The sequence below is a fragment of the Polypterus senegalus genome, chromosome 1 (genome assembly GCF_016835505.1).
Source record: "Polypterus senegalus isolate Bchr_013 chromosome 1, ASM1683550v1, whole genome shotgun sequence".
Lineage (NCBI taxonomy): Eukaryota > Metazoa > Chordata > Cladistia > Polypteriformes > Polypteridae > Polypterus > Polypterus senegalus.
In genome coordinates, this window is record NC_053154.1 from 327,115,085 (window position 1) to 327,131,722 (window position 16,638).

Genomic DNA, 16,638 nt, shown 5'->3' on the forward strand with positions numbered 1-16,638 from the left:
TATTAATTTCTCGAAATTCGGTTCCACGAACGAGGCTAACCTGAAGCTCCGCTTAATTACTATGCCAACATATGCTATTGGACAAGCCTACTCCGTGGCAGGTTAGTTGTGAAGCTTAGCTTAGCTTGATGAATATGATTGGACAAGCCATGTGATGTCACAGCACGACATTCTGCGGGGCTGGGATTATTCTGCTGCTGTTCACTCCCTCTTTCGCACACATCGACCCTCCAATATAAAATTATTACAGATTACATGCAGGCGATTCTAATTACTTAGAAAGTATAAAATGACAAGGAGTGCATTGAAGGCTTTTACATGAATAACCATGGCGTGCCCATTTATTCATAATCCAGTTGATGAGGGAGCGAGGCTCATTCGTAGAGCTTTAAGGCAACAGGTTCCACAATTACTTCGGCCCAGGATAGATCCGTTGCATTTTGCGGATGATTATTTATACGAGCGCTATAGATTTAGTAGACACAGTATTGCATATTTGTGTCAGTTATTGGAACCTTACATTTCTAAAAACACACGTCGCTCTAAAGCCCTTACGGTTGCACAGTCTTTGTGTATCGCTTTGCGTTATTTTGCCAGTGGTTCATTTCTGTACAGTGTGGGGGATGCTGAACATTTAAGCAAAGCTACAGTGTGCCGTGAAATCAGGAAGGTTTGCGTTGCATTAAAGTCCTTTTTAAATATATTCATTACCTTTCCTGGCCACCGAGGAATTCTTGCCATTAAGGAAACTTTCTTTGGAATTAATGGTGCTTAATCTTTAAACATCTACTCATTTACAGCACATAAATCATTACCTGATAAGTAACTGAATTTAATTTGTCAGGCTTTCCTAACGTCATTGGAGCCATTGACTGTACACACGTGAGGATAAAGGCTCCAGCAGGTCCAACAGAGCCTGATTACATAAACCGCAAATCATATCACAGTATTAATGTACAGGTAAGTACAGATAATATCTCACATTTATATACAAGGGGTGAAAGTGTAGTCGTCCAACATTAGCAATGTATGTCATTACCATTTCCTAAAATGTTTCAGATGGTATGCACTGCTGAACATCTAATTTCAAACATTGTGGCAAAATGGCCAGGATCAGTATCATGATGCTAGAATTTTTCGCGAGTCTTCACTGGCTCAAAGCCTCAGACAAGACAAGTCAACTAAAATTCACAAATATACTATAGTTTATTATACTACAGTCTAATGTGTCTACTTTCCATTATAGGAGTTTTTCCTGGTGTGCTGCTTGGTGACAGAGGATACCCATGTCTACCGTTTCTTCTCACACCATATACAGATCCTGCAACACAAGCAGAAAGACATTTCAACCATGCCCATTGTAAGACAAGGGCACGCATTGAAATGACATTTGGACAGTTCAAATCCAGGTTTAACTGCCTGCGGCATCTCCGAGTTACACCAGACAGAGCGTGTGACATTGTAGTAGCCTGTGCAGTTTTGCATAATGTGGCAATACTGCAGCAGGAGCGTATGCCAATAATGACGCATTCTTCACTTGCTGCCAGGACCTTTTCGTTCCACTCATGTTGCTCCTGAAGCCAAGCATTATTAATTACAATTATATATCACTTTTTATCCAAGATGAACCCATATAATTAACGTGCTGTCCTGTTTATCAATGTGTTAAAATAACCTTAAAGTACCTTACAACTGGTAACAAAATGCATATGTAAAAGGAAATTTTAATGACTATACATTTTGAAGGCTTGAAACTGTTCTCATTTAGTTGTTAAATAGTTTGACATCCCACAAAAGTTACTAAAATCATGTTCTTACGCATTTAACTTGTCAGCTATTTTCTGCCATGCAGCCTCACGAGCTTTGATAATACAGCTCGTGTTCCCCTTTCTAGTTATTATAGCTTTGTAGTCCTCATAGGCTTGTAATAATAATTCTTGCTCCGCCTGCGAAAAAAAACGCAGCTCTTTCCTTAGTTTCCATTCTTACTTATCCAGCATCGATTAACAAGGCTGCCTTTTATATCGCGTGGACGCGCACTGAATTAGCGGAGGTTAAATACACCTGGATTTTGTTCGTGGAACTCAATGAGCCTGAAGTGAACTGTTAGGCTAACTCAAGCGAGGCTATTCAAATAATCCTCGATTTTATAAGCTCGCTTCGTGGAACAGCCCCCAAGTGTAGCTGAGTGTAACTGAGCTCTAATTATGAAACTGACTGGAATGAAAACCTACAGCCACTGCGGTCCTCCAGGACCGTGATTGAGGACCTCTGCTTCAGCTGAAGACACAGAAGCAAATATGTTGTTAGTACTAAATCATTACAAAAGACACTAATAACCAGTAAAACGAACCTTTATTTTTTTATAGTGTAAAATGTAAATTAAATTTGTGAAGTCACTCTTTCTCTGATCTCTAAGCATTTTATTTCTACTAATAGTACTAGGGTGTTGCACCATGTTAGCCAATAAAAGATGTCATTTTGCTTGACTTCTCATTTCTACTAATACACATTGATATGCAATTTTGCTATTAATAAAGTACACTTTTCCTAATAAATATGCATTAGTAAACTTCATTATTGATAAATGTCGTATGACTGTTAAACAATTTTGCTTAAGAATTACTATTTAGCATACATTAAGTTCATAATGGAAAAAATCATTCTATTAATGCCATCCAGATTTACTTAAGTGCCGTGCTTTAACCACAGAAGGTTTCAGATGATCTGCTGCTTTTGCCGCCTCTAGAGGGCAGCAGCTGCTGCTTTGGTTCACTACAATGGAGCGCAGCGTAATGCAGTTCAGCCCTACACACTGAGCTCAGGGAAGCTTTTTGCCTCAATTGGCCTGGAGAGCACAGGTTTACCCCACAGTACTAACCAAGGCTTTCAGTTCATTACAACTGACCTAATTCTTGATTATATTCATAAGAATTACTTATGAGCACTTTGAAATAATTTCATTTTTTTTTTGTCTGACTTGATGGTATGAGAAAACCCACGCATATGATACACCATTCAATCCGTCTAGATGTCTAGGCATGCAAGATGCTGCAATTTTAAGCCGTCTAGACCCTATAATTTAGGCAATTTTAGGACCATATTTTGCATAGGAAATTGCACCCTTATGATAAAGTGTAAGCCAGTAGGTGTCTTCAGCAGAAATGATCAGAAGGTCCTGAAGTTGTGCATTTCACGTCAACTGACCCCAGGGGTTCACCCCCTAATGTGATACGAGGGTTCAAACTCCTTTTCACAAATCTTTGAACAAACGGGGATCGGTAATACAGACGTGTTGAATGTCGTTTTATGAAATCTTCAGTAATGGCGAATATGACGATATTTTTGATATTTGCTTCTTTACCGGTGGTCCTAGCCCAGATTTCAAACATGAGCATGTAGAGTATCATTTCAGACTATTTCAAGTTCAGTGATTACAGATATTATGTTATTTTTGATTTTTTTCTATTACAATCAGGAATACTTTTTACAATTTTAAACATTTACATTGAAGCAAACATTTTAATATTTCAAATATTTGACACAACTGTTCTTGTAAATCATTACATTTCTTATGAAACACCCCAAATGAGGGCTGTTTACACTAATTCAAACTTTTTCCATTTGTTCCAGAAACTAAATTAAATGGGAAATGTAAAATTGGGAGAGAGAACAAAAATGAATTTACCTGAATGAACTTGTGTATATTCAACTCAGTCCATACAGACATGTGGTTGTAGATAACCTACTGTATGAATAAATGCCGCTTACAAAAACAGTACTGTACATAATGAATATTGATTTTGTCATCACACAGATACCACACAGGAAAGATCAATTATTGTTTCTGGCTCAGTTGTGTATGAGCGCCTCCCAAGTGTTTGGCACAGTTTCTTACAAATGTGCCCACTGCAGCCCTCCTACCAACGACTGAGACAAGCAAAAGGGCAAAGTATAAACTAGTGAAGGTCAACTACCAGGAGAAGAGAGTCTAGAAAACAAGGTCAGCGGGCAAATCTAAAATGGTTGTCAAAAAGCAGGATATGTACAGTGTGGTCCCCGGCCGGGCTCCAGCCCCAGGAGGACGAGAGGAGGGCTTGTGCCTCCTCCAGACCGCGAGGGGGTGTCCGTCCTGGTTCTGTTGGGGACCACGGGTCAGGGGCATGGAAGCCCTACCCTGTAGGGGCCTGTGGTCACCGCCAGGCGGCGCCCCGATGCCGGTTTATCCCGTGTGGTCCTCGGCCGGGACGCCTTGGAGGACCGGATGAGGGCGTGTGCCTCCTACAGACCGAGTGGGGGCGTCTGTCCTGGTTGTACAGGGGGCCTTGGGTAGGGGGCTTTGAAGCCCAGCCCTGTAGGGACCCGTGGCCACCGCCAGGCAGCGCCCCAGTGCCTGTTTATCCGGGAGCCCGGCACTTCCGCCACACCAGGAAGTGCCGGGGGGAAGACGACCGGGGAGACATGGACGGCTTCTGGGTGCGCAGCCGGCACTTCCGCCACACAGGGGTGTGGCCACTGTTAAGTGCCGGGAAGCAGCTGGAGCCCATAAAAGGGGCCGCCTCCCTCCAGTCGGTGGTGGATGTCGGGAGGAAGCAGACAGAGCTGGAGAGAGAGGACGGGAGGCGGCCAGGAAGGCACAAGAGACCGTGGGCCTGGACATTGGGGAAATCGGTGCAAGAAGACACTGGGGGTGCACGTGAGCCATTTGTAAATAATATTGGTGTAAATAAAAGTGTGTTGGGTGCAAAAATGTTGTCCGTGTGTGTCCGGTCCAGCGTTCACAACAGTATGTATGTAACTGAGCCAAAATGTAAGCCAAAAGCCGTGGACAAAAAGACAGACAAAAATTCACAACCATGGATCAAAATGATGCACCAAAAAATATGCTAGAGACTTAAGACGAATCTGCACACACTTTGACAAACCAGGAAGTGCAGGATCTTTGTCCTTCCATTTTGGATGATGCTTTGTGTGCACATTGCTCATTATTCCTATTTTCAGGTTTGACTTTTGAACCATTTAAGTTCTGTTAACATTTCTGTTTAGAACTTGTGGCCTCCTGCCATCTTCAAGGGGTGACCATTAATTAGTGTCCAGTCACTTAAGGGACAGGGTTTGACTAAACAAAGAGGGGACATCAAGCTCTGTCTTGTGCCCCCTAGTTGGCAGTCAAGCTTCATTTTGTAACAAAAGCCACCCTTATCTGTCTCATCTCCACCAGGGTACTCTCATAAGTTGGACTAAAGGCTTCAAAGCCACAGACTGTGAGGGTCAAGATGTGGTGGACATGCTAAGAGAAGGCATCAAAAGAAGAAATGTAAGTAACGTTTGTTTTTTTTAAACTCCATTCTTTTTTACTGGCACTAATTTCATTAGTTAAGTCTTCAATAGATGGGAATTGCCAGGAACTCCACTATATGCAGGGCCAGCGCCACCATTAAGGTGAATTAGGCATTCGCCTGGGGCGCAGATCATAAGTGCGGGGGACCCAGCCACACGGGTTAGCTACTGAACAGTCGATTGGTGCACTAATTAGCTTGACCTAGGGCATAAAATAACCCAGCAGTGGCATTGCCTATATGCTATTATTGTTATATATACCATATATACTTGCGGATAAGTCGGGACTTGATTTTACTGTATAATTTCTGGTATTTTATAATGTCGGTCGTATAAGTGGAATGCGGAAAACTCATGCTATTGGTCCATGGGATTATGATATGCTAACGCCCACCTGAGAGAGTAACCACACTTCCTATGCGGGTGCAGCAATGCTCCGTATCAGCGTGTGCTCCTAACCTCTCTCTCTGTCTCTATTGTGCCTACCTGACCACACGGTAATACCTGAACTATTCCAAAGCAACGTTTGCACTGATTTGTGTTTTTTGTATCTCACACCCTCATGCACCTTTATCATAAGAGCATCCCTTATCTATGATGAAGCTAGTTTTAAATTAAATGTCAGTGAAGTAGCGAAAGAAATTGGTAACCGCGCTGCTGCAACAAAATTCGATGTGTCTGACAAACTGATGCGAGAAATTAGGGGTTAGTATGGATTTCAGAGCCACCATGAATGACAATGATAATTAATTGAATGTACAGAGTGTCAGGATTAAACTAAAATGAAGCTATGAGAAAAGCCATGCTAAAGTAAAGTGTTTTCAGTAGTTTTTTAAAGTGCTCCACCATATCAGCCTGGCGAATTTCTATCAGTAAGCTATTCCAGATTTTAGGTGCATAACAGCAGAAGGCCGCCTCAACACTTCTTTTACGTTTAGCTCTTGGAATTCTAAGCAGACACTCATTTGGAGATCTGGGGTGTAAAGTGAAAGACATTCTGAAATATAAGATGGAGCGAAATTATTTAAGGTTTTGTAAACCATACGCAGTATTTTAATGTCAATTCTAAATGGCACAGGTAACCAATGTAGTGACATCAAAACTGGTGTGATGTGCTCAGATTTTCTTTTCCTAGTTAATATTCTGGCAGCTGCATTCTGCACGAGTTGCAGCCGATTGATATCTTTTTTGGGTGGTCGTGACAGGAGTGCATTACAGATGAAAACGAAATCACAACATTAAAATGCCAAAAATGTAATACTTAATGATGCATCACAGGCAACTGAACCATATTGGATTGTCCTTATTATACAGTTAGGTCAATGAATATTTGGACAGAGACAACTTTTTTCTAATTTTGGTTCTGTACATTACCACAATGAATTTTAAATGAAACAACTCAGATGCAGTTGAAGTGCAGACTTTTAGCTTTAATTCAGTGGGGTGAACAAAACGATTGCATAAAAATGTGAGGCAACTAAAGTATTTTTTTAACACAATCCCTTCATTTCAGGAGCTCAAAAGTAATTGGGCAATTGACTCAAAGGCTATTTGATGGGCAGGTGTGTTCAAGTCCGTCGTTATGTCCTTATCAATTAAGCAGATAAAAGGCGTGTGGTACTTGTCTGTTCATAGCCAATCTTCCACATGCAACATGCAGTCAAAGTAGCTCTCCATGCAGTTGAAAGAAGCCATCCTTAAGCTGCGAAAACAGAAAAAACCCATACGAGAAATTGCTACAATATTACGAGTGGCAAAATCTACAGTTTGGTACATCCTGAGAAAGAAAGAAAGCAAGCACTGGTGAACTCAGCAACGCAAAAAGACCTGGACGTCCACGGAAGACAACAGTGGTGGATGATCGCAGAATCACTTCCATGGTGAAGAGAAACCCCTTCACAACAGCCAACCAAGTGAACAACACTCTCCAGGTGGTCGCGTATCGATATCCATGTCCACCATAAAGAGAAGACTGCATGAAAGTAAATACAGAGGGTGCACTGCAAGGTGCAAGCCACTCATAAGCCTCAAGAATAGAAAGGCTACATTGGACTTTGCTAAAGAACATCTAAAAAGCCAGCACAGTTCTGGAAAAACATTCTTTGGACAGATGAAACCAAGATCAACCTCTACCAGAATGATGGCAAGAAAAAAGTATGGAGAAGGCGTGGAACAGCTCATTATCCAAAGCATACCACATCATCTGTAAAACACGGTGGAGTCAGGCAGTGTGATGGCTTGGGCATGCATGGCTGCCAGTGGCACTGGGACACTAGTGTTTATTGATGATGTGACACAGGACAGAAGCAGCCGAATGAATTCTGAGGTGTTCAGAGACATACTGTCTGCTCAAATCCAGCTAAATGCAGTCAAATTGATTGGGCGGCGTTTCATGATACAGATGGACAATGACACAAAACATACAGCCAAAGCAACCCAGGAGTTTATTAAAGCAAAGAAGTGGAAAATTCTTGAATGTCCAAGACAGTCACCTGATCTTAACCCAATTGAGCATGCATTTCACTTGAAGACTAAACTTCGGACAGAAAGGCTGACAAACAAACGGCAAAAACTGAAAGCCGCTGCAGTAAAGGCCTGGCAGAGCATTAAAAAGGAGGAAACCCAGCATCTGGTGATGTCCATGAGTTCAAGACTTCAGGCTGTCATTGCCAGCAAAGGGTCTTCAACCAAGTATTAGAAATGAACATTTTATTTCCAGTTATTTTAATTTGTCCAATTACTTTTGAGCCCCTGAAATGAAGGGATTGTGTTAAAAAAATACTTTAGTTCCTCACATTTTTATGCAATCGTTTTGTTCACCCCACTGAATTAAAGCTGAACGTCTGCACTTCAACTGCATCTGAGTTGTTTCATTTAAAATTCATTGTGGTAACGTACAAAACCAAAATTAGAAAAAAGTCTCTGTCCGAATATTTATGGACCTAACTGTATGTCATAAAACACCCTGCAATATTGTATTGATTTTTCTTTTTCTTTACCACTGCTGTCTTCCTGTCATTGTAGGAATTTGACTTGGATATTGTGGCAGTGGTGAATGACACCGTTGGCACAATGATGACCTGCGCCTATGAAGATCCAAAGTGTGAGATTGGCTTAATTGTTGGTAAGCAGTTTCTTTTCTTTCTGACGTCAATGATTAATAATTTCTTGGCACAATGGCATTGGTGTGGCCGTTTCACAGCTTCATTGTCCTGAGACTGAATCATGGGCTGGTCACTGTCAATGTGGATGTAGGTGTCCATAAGGGTACTCCAGTTTCCTCTCAAATCCCAAACCGAGTAAAGGTAGTTAAACTGTCCCTTCAAAATTAGCTTGGTGTGCTTGACTGTTGGGATTAAATGCAGAGATAACCCATAGAGTGCAGTGTGGATGGAACAATTGGAAGAAGGTATCCAGGAGTATTGTGTCATCAAAAAATTAAGGCGAAGGTGAGGTTTATAACATCGACAATGATGTATGGAGCTGAGACATGGGCAGTAAAGGAGAGGAAGTTAAAGGTGGCAGAAATGAGAATGTTAAGATGGATGTGTGGAGTTACAAAAAAAGAAGAGAAGAAGAAGTGAGACAAGCAGAGGTACAACAAAAGTGGCAGAGGCATCGAAGAAAGTACAGTGGAACCTCGGTTCATACACGTACAACTCGGTTTACGACCAAAAAGTTCACCAAACTTTTGCCTCGGTTCACGACCACACACTTGGTATACGAACAAGCCAGTTTCCCTTTCGGTTTATGTGCGCTGATGATTTCCGCATGTATTGCATTGTTCTCGGTCAGACTTGCGTACATGCACATGCGTACGTGCTTTCGCTGTGAACTCTTTGTGCTCTATTTCATTTCCCTTCCGGTTCATACGCGCCGATTACTGTATTTAAGCACGTGTTGAGCCGCTCCCTGTTCATTGTTTTCAGTCAGACGTGTGTGCTTTATCTGTGATCTCTTTGTGCTCTACAGTATTTTGTGTGCTTTTGCAGTTAGCCATGGCTTCTAAGCAAGTGAAGAGTGGTGAGAAGAAAGTTTTGCAGAAAATTGAAATAGAAGTAAAGAAAGAAATTATTGAAAAGTATTGAGCGTGGCATTCGTGTTACTGATCTTGCCGCTGAGTACAAGAAGTCAAAACCTACGATTTCGACTATTCTAAAGCAGAAAGAATCTATTAAAGTAGCGGATGTTACAAAAGGAGTTACAGTGTTAACCAGGCAGAGGCCTCAAGTGCTGGAAGAGGTGGAAAAACTGTATACCAGTTTACTCATTTACCAGTTTGAGAACCCTCGTGCTTTCAAGCAGCACAATGTGAACAAAGCCAGACTGCCAGTGATGTGGAGGGCAAACATGAAGGGTTGGGTCACAAGGACTTTGTTTCTGGAATGGCTGCATGAGGCTTTCGCTCCCACCAGCTAAACAGCTAAAAACACCAGAAACCCAAGAAATCACAAGAGATAAAACACCTGAAGGAAAACATCCCTTCATTGCGGAGCCAGACTCTCCCTCAAAACTGTAACCTCCTCTCCATCCAGTTCCTCCTCACTTCATGCCAGAACTCGACTCATGCAAGGTTAGTTTTCTTGGTGGTTTACGATTAGTTTTTGTATTACGGATTTTTCAAATGTTCATTTTTCGGTTCATAGCGTGAATTGTTGCGGTGTCACTTTTCACTTTTTTCAAATGTTCATTTTTTTCCCCCTGTGCTTAAAACTCATTAAAAAAAGTGTTTATACAGCGATTGGTTACAAGGCTATAGTGCAAACTCCTGTAATGTTATTTTCTTGGCTGCTTGTGGTTGGTTTTTAAATAAAGTTCGGATTTGTTCAAATGTTCCTTCTCACTCCACGCTGTGCTTAATACTCATTAAAATAAGGTGTTTATACAGCGATCGGCTTGCAAGGCCATAGCGCGAACTGCTGCAATGTTACCGAGAGAGAGAGAGAGAGCGCATCCTGCTGAGAGAGAGAGAGAGAGAGAGCGTCCTGCTGAGAGAGAGAGCGAGAGCGTCCTGCTGAGAGAGAGTGAGCCTGCGCGTGCAGCTGAGCAGGGAGCCTGGGTGTTTTGTGTCAGTGTTATTCAATGTTTTTACATTAGTTTACTATTATTACACTGTGCATTCTATGGTGTAATTAACTATATTTGTGCTTAATCTTCAAAAAAAATATATTTACATACAGTGCGTATGTTCTGGAACGGATTAATTGTATTTACATACAATCCTATGGGGGAAATTGATTTGGTTCATGACCAAATCGGTTTACGACCAGAGGTTTGGAACGAATTATGGTCGTGAACCGAGGTTCCACTGTACAGGAAAGTAGACTGAAGTGGTATGGACTTGTGATTAGGAGAGACAATATGTGGGCAAAAGAGTGCAGGGAATATAAGTAACAGAGGAAGAGAAAATGAGGGAGACCAAAGTGGAGGTGGATGGATAAAGTTAAAGAAGATCTGAAGGAAAATGGCTTGACTGCTGAGGAGATGTAGGACCAGACTATATGGAAAAGGTTGATCAAGCACATTGATGAAGTGGAAGAAGAAAAGGATTGACTGTTGGGGTGTACAAGATTATGCCCTGTGATAAAAGGGCACTCTGTGCAGGGTTTCTTACTGGCTTTGGTTCAAATGGACGGATTGACTATTGGCCTTTGAAATTGACTTAACAATGCAGCCACAATTTGGCAGTTTACCTTCTTCTTCTTCTTCTTTCAGCTGCTCCCGTTAGGAGTTGCCACAGCGGATCAACTTTTTCCATATCTTCGTGTCCTCTGCTTTTTGCTTTGTCACACCCATCACCGGCATGTCCTCTTTCACTATATCCATAAACCTCCTCTTAGGTCTTCCTCTTGCCTGGCAGCTCTAACCTTAACATCCTTCTCCCAATATACCCAGCCTCTCTCCTTTGCACATGTCCAAACTAACACAATCTCGCCTCTCTGACTTTGTCTCCCAACCGTCCAACTTGAGCTGACTCTCTAATGTACTCATTTCTAATCCTGTCCATCCTCATCACCCCCAATGCAAATCTTAACATCTTTAACTCTGCCACCTCCAGCTCTGTCTCCTGCTTTCTGGTCAATGCCACCGTATCCAAACCATATAACATAGCTGGTCTGACTACCGTCCTGTAGACCTTCCCTTTCAATCTCGCTGATACCCGTCTGTCACAAATTACTCCTGACACTCTTCTCCATCCATTCCACCCTGCCTGCACTCTCTTTTTCACCTCTCTTCCACAATCCCCATTACTCTGTACTGTTGATCCCAAGTATTTAAACTCATCCACCTTCGCCAACTCTACTCCCTCATCCTCACCATTCCACTGACCTCCCTCTCATTCACACGCACGTATTCTGTCTTGTTCCTACTGACCTTCATTCCTCTTCTCTCAAGAGCATAACTCCGACTTGCCAGGGTCAATCCCCAATATTGATTAAAAATGACAACTTTCAGCTAAAAGTGTCACATCATAACACAGTAAACGGTTAGAATAAACATCTTCTCCAGTCATTCAGATGCTTGATTATCTTTCCATTATCTTTATCCAGTTCAGGATTGTCATATTTGGGTGTGAGGATAACACACATCTGATTGGTTCTGCAGGGCTCTGCTGGGCCTTTGCTAAAACAAGAGGCTAAATTTAAAGACGGAATAACCCCTAATCCTGCAATTACTCAGAATGAACATCAGCAGCTCCTAAAATGGACGTCAAGCTGCAATCCTACACTACTTCTTCCTATCCACAGGCACTGGGAGCAACACTTGTTACATGGAGGAGATGAAGAACATTGAGACAGTTGAGGGAGATGAAGGCAGGATGTGTGTGAACACAGAGTGGGGTGGTTTTGGTGACAACGGTTGCATTGAATATCTGCGGACCAGGTTTGACCGAGAGGTGGATGAACAATCCTTAAATGCTGGTAAACAAAGGTAATGAGCCGGCACATTGTTAACCATCCTGAGGAGTTAGCGTCTTTTTTGGTCAGCAGTGCTTCACTGTGAAAATTTTGTCTTTATTTACAGGTATGAAAAGATGACGAGCGGCATGTACCTGGGAGAGATAGTCCGTCAGATTCTACTCGACCTGACCAGGCGGGGCCTGCTGTTCAGGGGGCAGATCTCAGAGAGACTTCGTACACGAGGCATTTTCGAAACCAAATTCCTTTCTCAGATTGAAAGGTACTGTAACTTCTTGGATGCTCTGATAGTTTGTTAGCATATCACTGTTTGGTGTATGGGTGTTGGTAGACGACATTTGGGCCTATGTCTCTTACATTTCCTTGGGGACAGACATTTGGGCTACATAGCACCTTTAGATGGGTGCTGTGAGATTCAGTTCTAGAAGGGCTCACAGAGAACATGGCACAGATACCACCAACACCAGGTTTAAGCTTGAGTTTGCCACAATATGTTTGTTTATATATTTGCCGCTGGAAAATCTGAGTGCCCTTTCAAAATGGGTAATAGCGGGTCTATTCAGATAGAGAATTTCTGTACCTTTATTTGCACATTGTAACATCTGGAAAGTTACCACACGATCAAAGTAAAAGAAGTGGGAATTCAAGGAGCAGTGTGTAGGTGGGTACAAAATGGGCTCAAATACAGGAAGCAAAGGGTTATGATAAGAGGAACCCTCTCAGAATTAAGTGGTGTTATAAATGGTATCCCTCAGGGGTCAAAACCACTGCTCTTTTTAATATACTTAAACAATAAGGATAAGAATATAACCAATTCTTCTTCTTTTGGCTGCTCCCATTAGGGGTTACCACAGTGGATCATCTTTTTCCATATTTTTCAGTCCTCTGCTTCTTGTTCTGTCACACCCATCACCTGCATGTCCTCTCTCACCACATCCATAAAACTTCGCTTAGGCCTTCCTCTTTTCCTCTTCCCTGGCAGCTCTATCCTTAGCATCCTTTTCCCAATATGCTCAGCATCTCTCCTCTGCACATGTCCAAACCAACGCAATCTCGCCTCTCTGACTGTCTCTCAACCGTCCAACTTGAGCTGACCCTCTAATTTCCTTATTTCTAATCCTATCCATCCTCATCACACCCAATGCAAATCTTTAACTCTGCTACCTCCTGCTCTGTCTCCTGCTTTCTGGTCAGTATAAGAATATAACCAATAAGCTGGTTAAATTGGCTGACAACACCTGTGAAAGAAATAAATTGGAAATATATTAAATAAAGAAATGTCATCAACTAGGACCTCTCTGAGTCAAAGACCAGACAGGAGGAGGCTTGTTCATGTGTCCTTAGTTTCCCTCCATGAAGAGGGAGCACCACCGTCACAGCAGTCTGCTCTGAGAATGTTCCGAGAGCAAAGTTACAGTCCCATATTTAGAAACAACTGAATTTAAATATCAGTGCTGAATTAATGCTCACACAACTTCTGACATTTACTCTGATTGGTTCATTAGTAAGTAAGTACAATTTATTTATAAAGTTCCTTTCACAGACATGACATCACAAAACGCTGTACAACAATTAAACACATAAATGTGGAAACCAAATATAACAAAACATGAAAAAATAAGGAGAAACAATAAAATAGAATAACAAGAACAAAACTAAGAATAAACTAAAAGTCCAAGCAGAGGCTACTCAGCTGTGTTCAAAAGCCTGCGTCTTAAGTTGTTTACTAAAAGAATCAACTGACTCAGCCATGCACACTGCTAATGAAAGGCCATTCCAGAGCCTTGGCGCTAGAGACTGAAACGCACAATCCATGTACGGGTTACGAGGGATGGCCCTATTGCACATACCAGAGTGCCCGACAGGCTGTATGGTGGTGCAGGAGGCCAGTGATATACTCTGGTTCTTGTCCGCAGAGAGCTCTATAAGTAAGCACCGAAATTCTAAAATAAACTGGAAGCCAGTGCAAAGCGTACAAGATGGGAGTAACATGCGCCCTATGACGTGATCAAGTTAAAAACTAGCAGCTGCATTTTGATCTAACTGTAGCCAAGAAAGGGAGGATTTATTCAGACCAGTATATGGGGCATTACTGTAGTCAAGACACAAGGAGATAAAAGCATCTCCAATTCTGGTCTTGAGACCACAGTGCTTCCTTAAACGAAAGAAACAAAGAGTGGCTAAGTGACCTTACATGTGAATGTAGGCTTACACACCTCTTATCCACCTAAATAAAAGTCTCATTTCTAGTTCCTAAGTGCAGCTCTTCTCCTTTTGTGGAAACTGTGTATGTGACAACTATCAAGTCTTCCTCTTATTATTCATCACCATCTAGAACATTCTATCTCCTTTTTGTTCACACACCCTGGCTTTCTTAACCCTTCATGCTACTTCTAATATGGACAGCATACCAGAACATTTCATATGTTACCCTTAGATACCAAAGAGCCATTGTAGCAACACTGAATATATGCACGATACAAGACCAGAACAGCAAGTTTTACTTCTTGAATTGGTTATGGTTATGGCTAGAAATACTATACATAAAAAGTCACTTTTGCTTGTCTTTATTGCACCTTAAAGATAAAGATCAGTGGCACATCCTGCAGGAGTGATGGGTTCCTGTATATCACATATGAGGCTATGAAAGTGGCATTCGGTTTAGGTTTAGGTTTATTTGTCATACAGTAATCCCTCATTTATCGCGGGAGATAGGTTCCAAGGCCGGCCGCAATAACTGAATTTCCACGAAGTAGGGACACCATATTTATTTCATTATTTAACGTGTATTTGGACGTTTTTAAACCCTCCCTATACTGTTTACAACCCACCCTTTACTCTATTAATAACAGGGACAACTGTTAAGCAATATGAGATCGGTAGATAAGTTTACAGTTACTGTATAGCGAAGTACGCGTACCTATATATGACGTGATGATGGTGATGAATATGCTGTGCAGTAAAAATGATGACAATGAAGGTGACGATGACGTTTACTGCGCAGCCAATGACTGTATTTTACATCTCTTCAGACGGCGGTGCCATTTCTTGGGGAACCTCTTCCACGGTTTCCGAAGGTGTATCCGTAGTAGTAGTAGAAACTGGCTCTTTTTTGCGAGGCTGCAAAAACATTGTGATCTGTAGTTGCTGCCGCTGCTTCTTTTTCCAGTCGAAGAGCAGCTTGTAGGCAGTCATGATGTCGTCGACCTTGTTGCATAATTGGACCGATAGAACCATGTCGTCGTCCCATTCCTGTGACCGGTCTTGCAGTTCCTTAGCCAGTCTGCTGCGTTCTCCCTTCCTTCAACATATCCAGAAGTTTCACCTTCTCAGCGATCGTTTTCATTCTTCCTTGGCGTTTAGGCTCAGCACCAGCCTTGGAAGAAGCAGCGCGTTTGGGAGCCATTGCAGGGGGTGAAAATTGAAGTAAAGTTCAACACAAAGAAACCACAAAAAAAAATCACGCACAGTACAGTGTAAAGTAAACCGCTCGGCGAGAAAGCTTGAAGCGAAATGGCCACGACAGAGAGACAAGGGGAGGTGATGTGGGATCTGGGCATCAGTCAAAGCACCAATCACGGGCCCGATTAGAAAGCGGGAAGCTGTGATTTGTCGTCTCCCTCCCATGTACCAATCACAGCCCGTGTTACAACGCACTTAGTCACCGAACTTGTTTTGTTGTTCTTAGACTAAAATACTACTACTATATTTAAAAACCCGCAAAGTCGTGAATCCGCGAAAAGTGAACCGCGAGGTAGCGAGGGATTACTGTATATAGGTTAACACAGGGTCAACATAGAATGAAATGTGTATGACGAGAAAAACAAGTCACTCAGCCTAGATCCAATAAAGTTAAAAAATAATTAAAAAAAAAAATATAAAAAAAAAAATTACAAGTTAAACATAGACTAGCTATATAAAATAAAAAGTGTACATTTTAAAAGAAGTTATAGAAGTTATTAGTGACATCACACTGCCTGTGTAGTGCTGTCCGTATTCCAAGTGTGAAAAAATGGGATTAAAGGATTAAAGAAAAAAATGAATAAGAAATATAAATCATTAAAGAAGATTAAGAAAATGAGATCAGGCCACTGGAATTAATTCTTATTTGAGGCAGCACAATATGTACATGGGTGTGTGTGTATACACTGCAGGCTAATCACATCAGACTGTTAACTCCCAACACAGATGGACGGCCAGCTCACACACATTCCTATTGGTATAGTTACACTGCTAGCTGGCAACACAGTGGGACACTCGAATGGGCTGCCTGTTGTCTCCCAGACAAGGTAATCCTGCTTCATTAATACTACCTAGCAGCAAGCGAGAGAATTGTCACTAAAGCAGCTCTGTGGAGACAATGCAATGGGAATAACCT

The 16,638-nt window shown here is 41.9% G+C and overlaps 1 protein-coding gene across 1 annotated transcript in view; it reads left to right on the top strand.

Annotated features, from left to right (window-relative positions):
• hkdc1 (hexokinase domain containing 1) overlaps positions 1-16,638 on the top strand; it is a 48,778-nt gene that overhangs the window by 15,200 nt on the left and 16,940 nt on the right. The window contains 4 exon segments of the mRNA XM_039739523.1: positions 5,222-5,317; positions 8,365-8,464; positions 12,090-12,273; positions 12,367-12,522. Coding sequence (XP_039595457.1) covers positions 5,222-5,317; positions 8,365-8,464; positions 12,090-12,273; positions 12,367-12,522 — 536 coding nt within the window.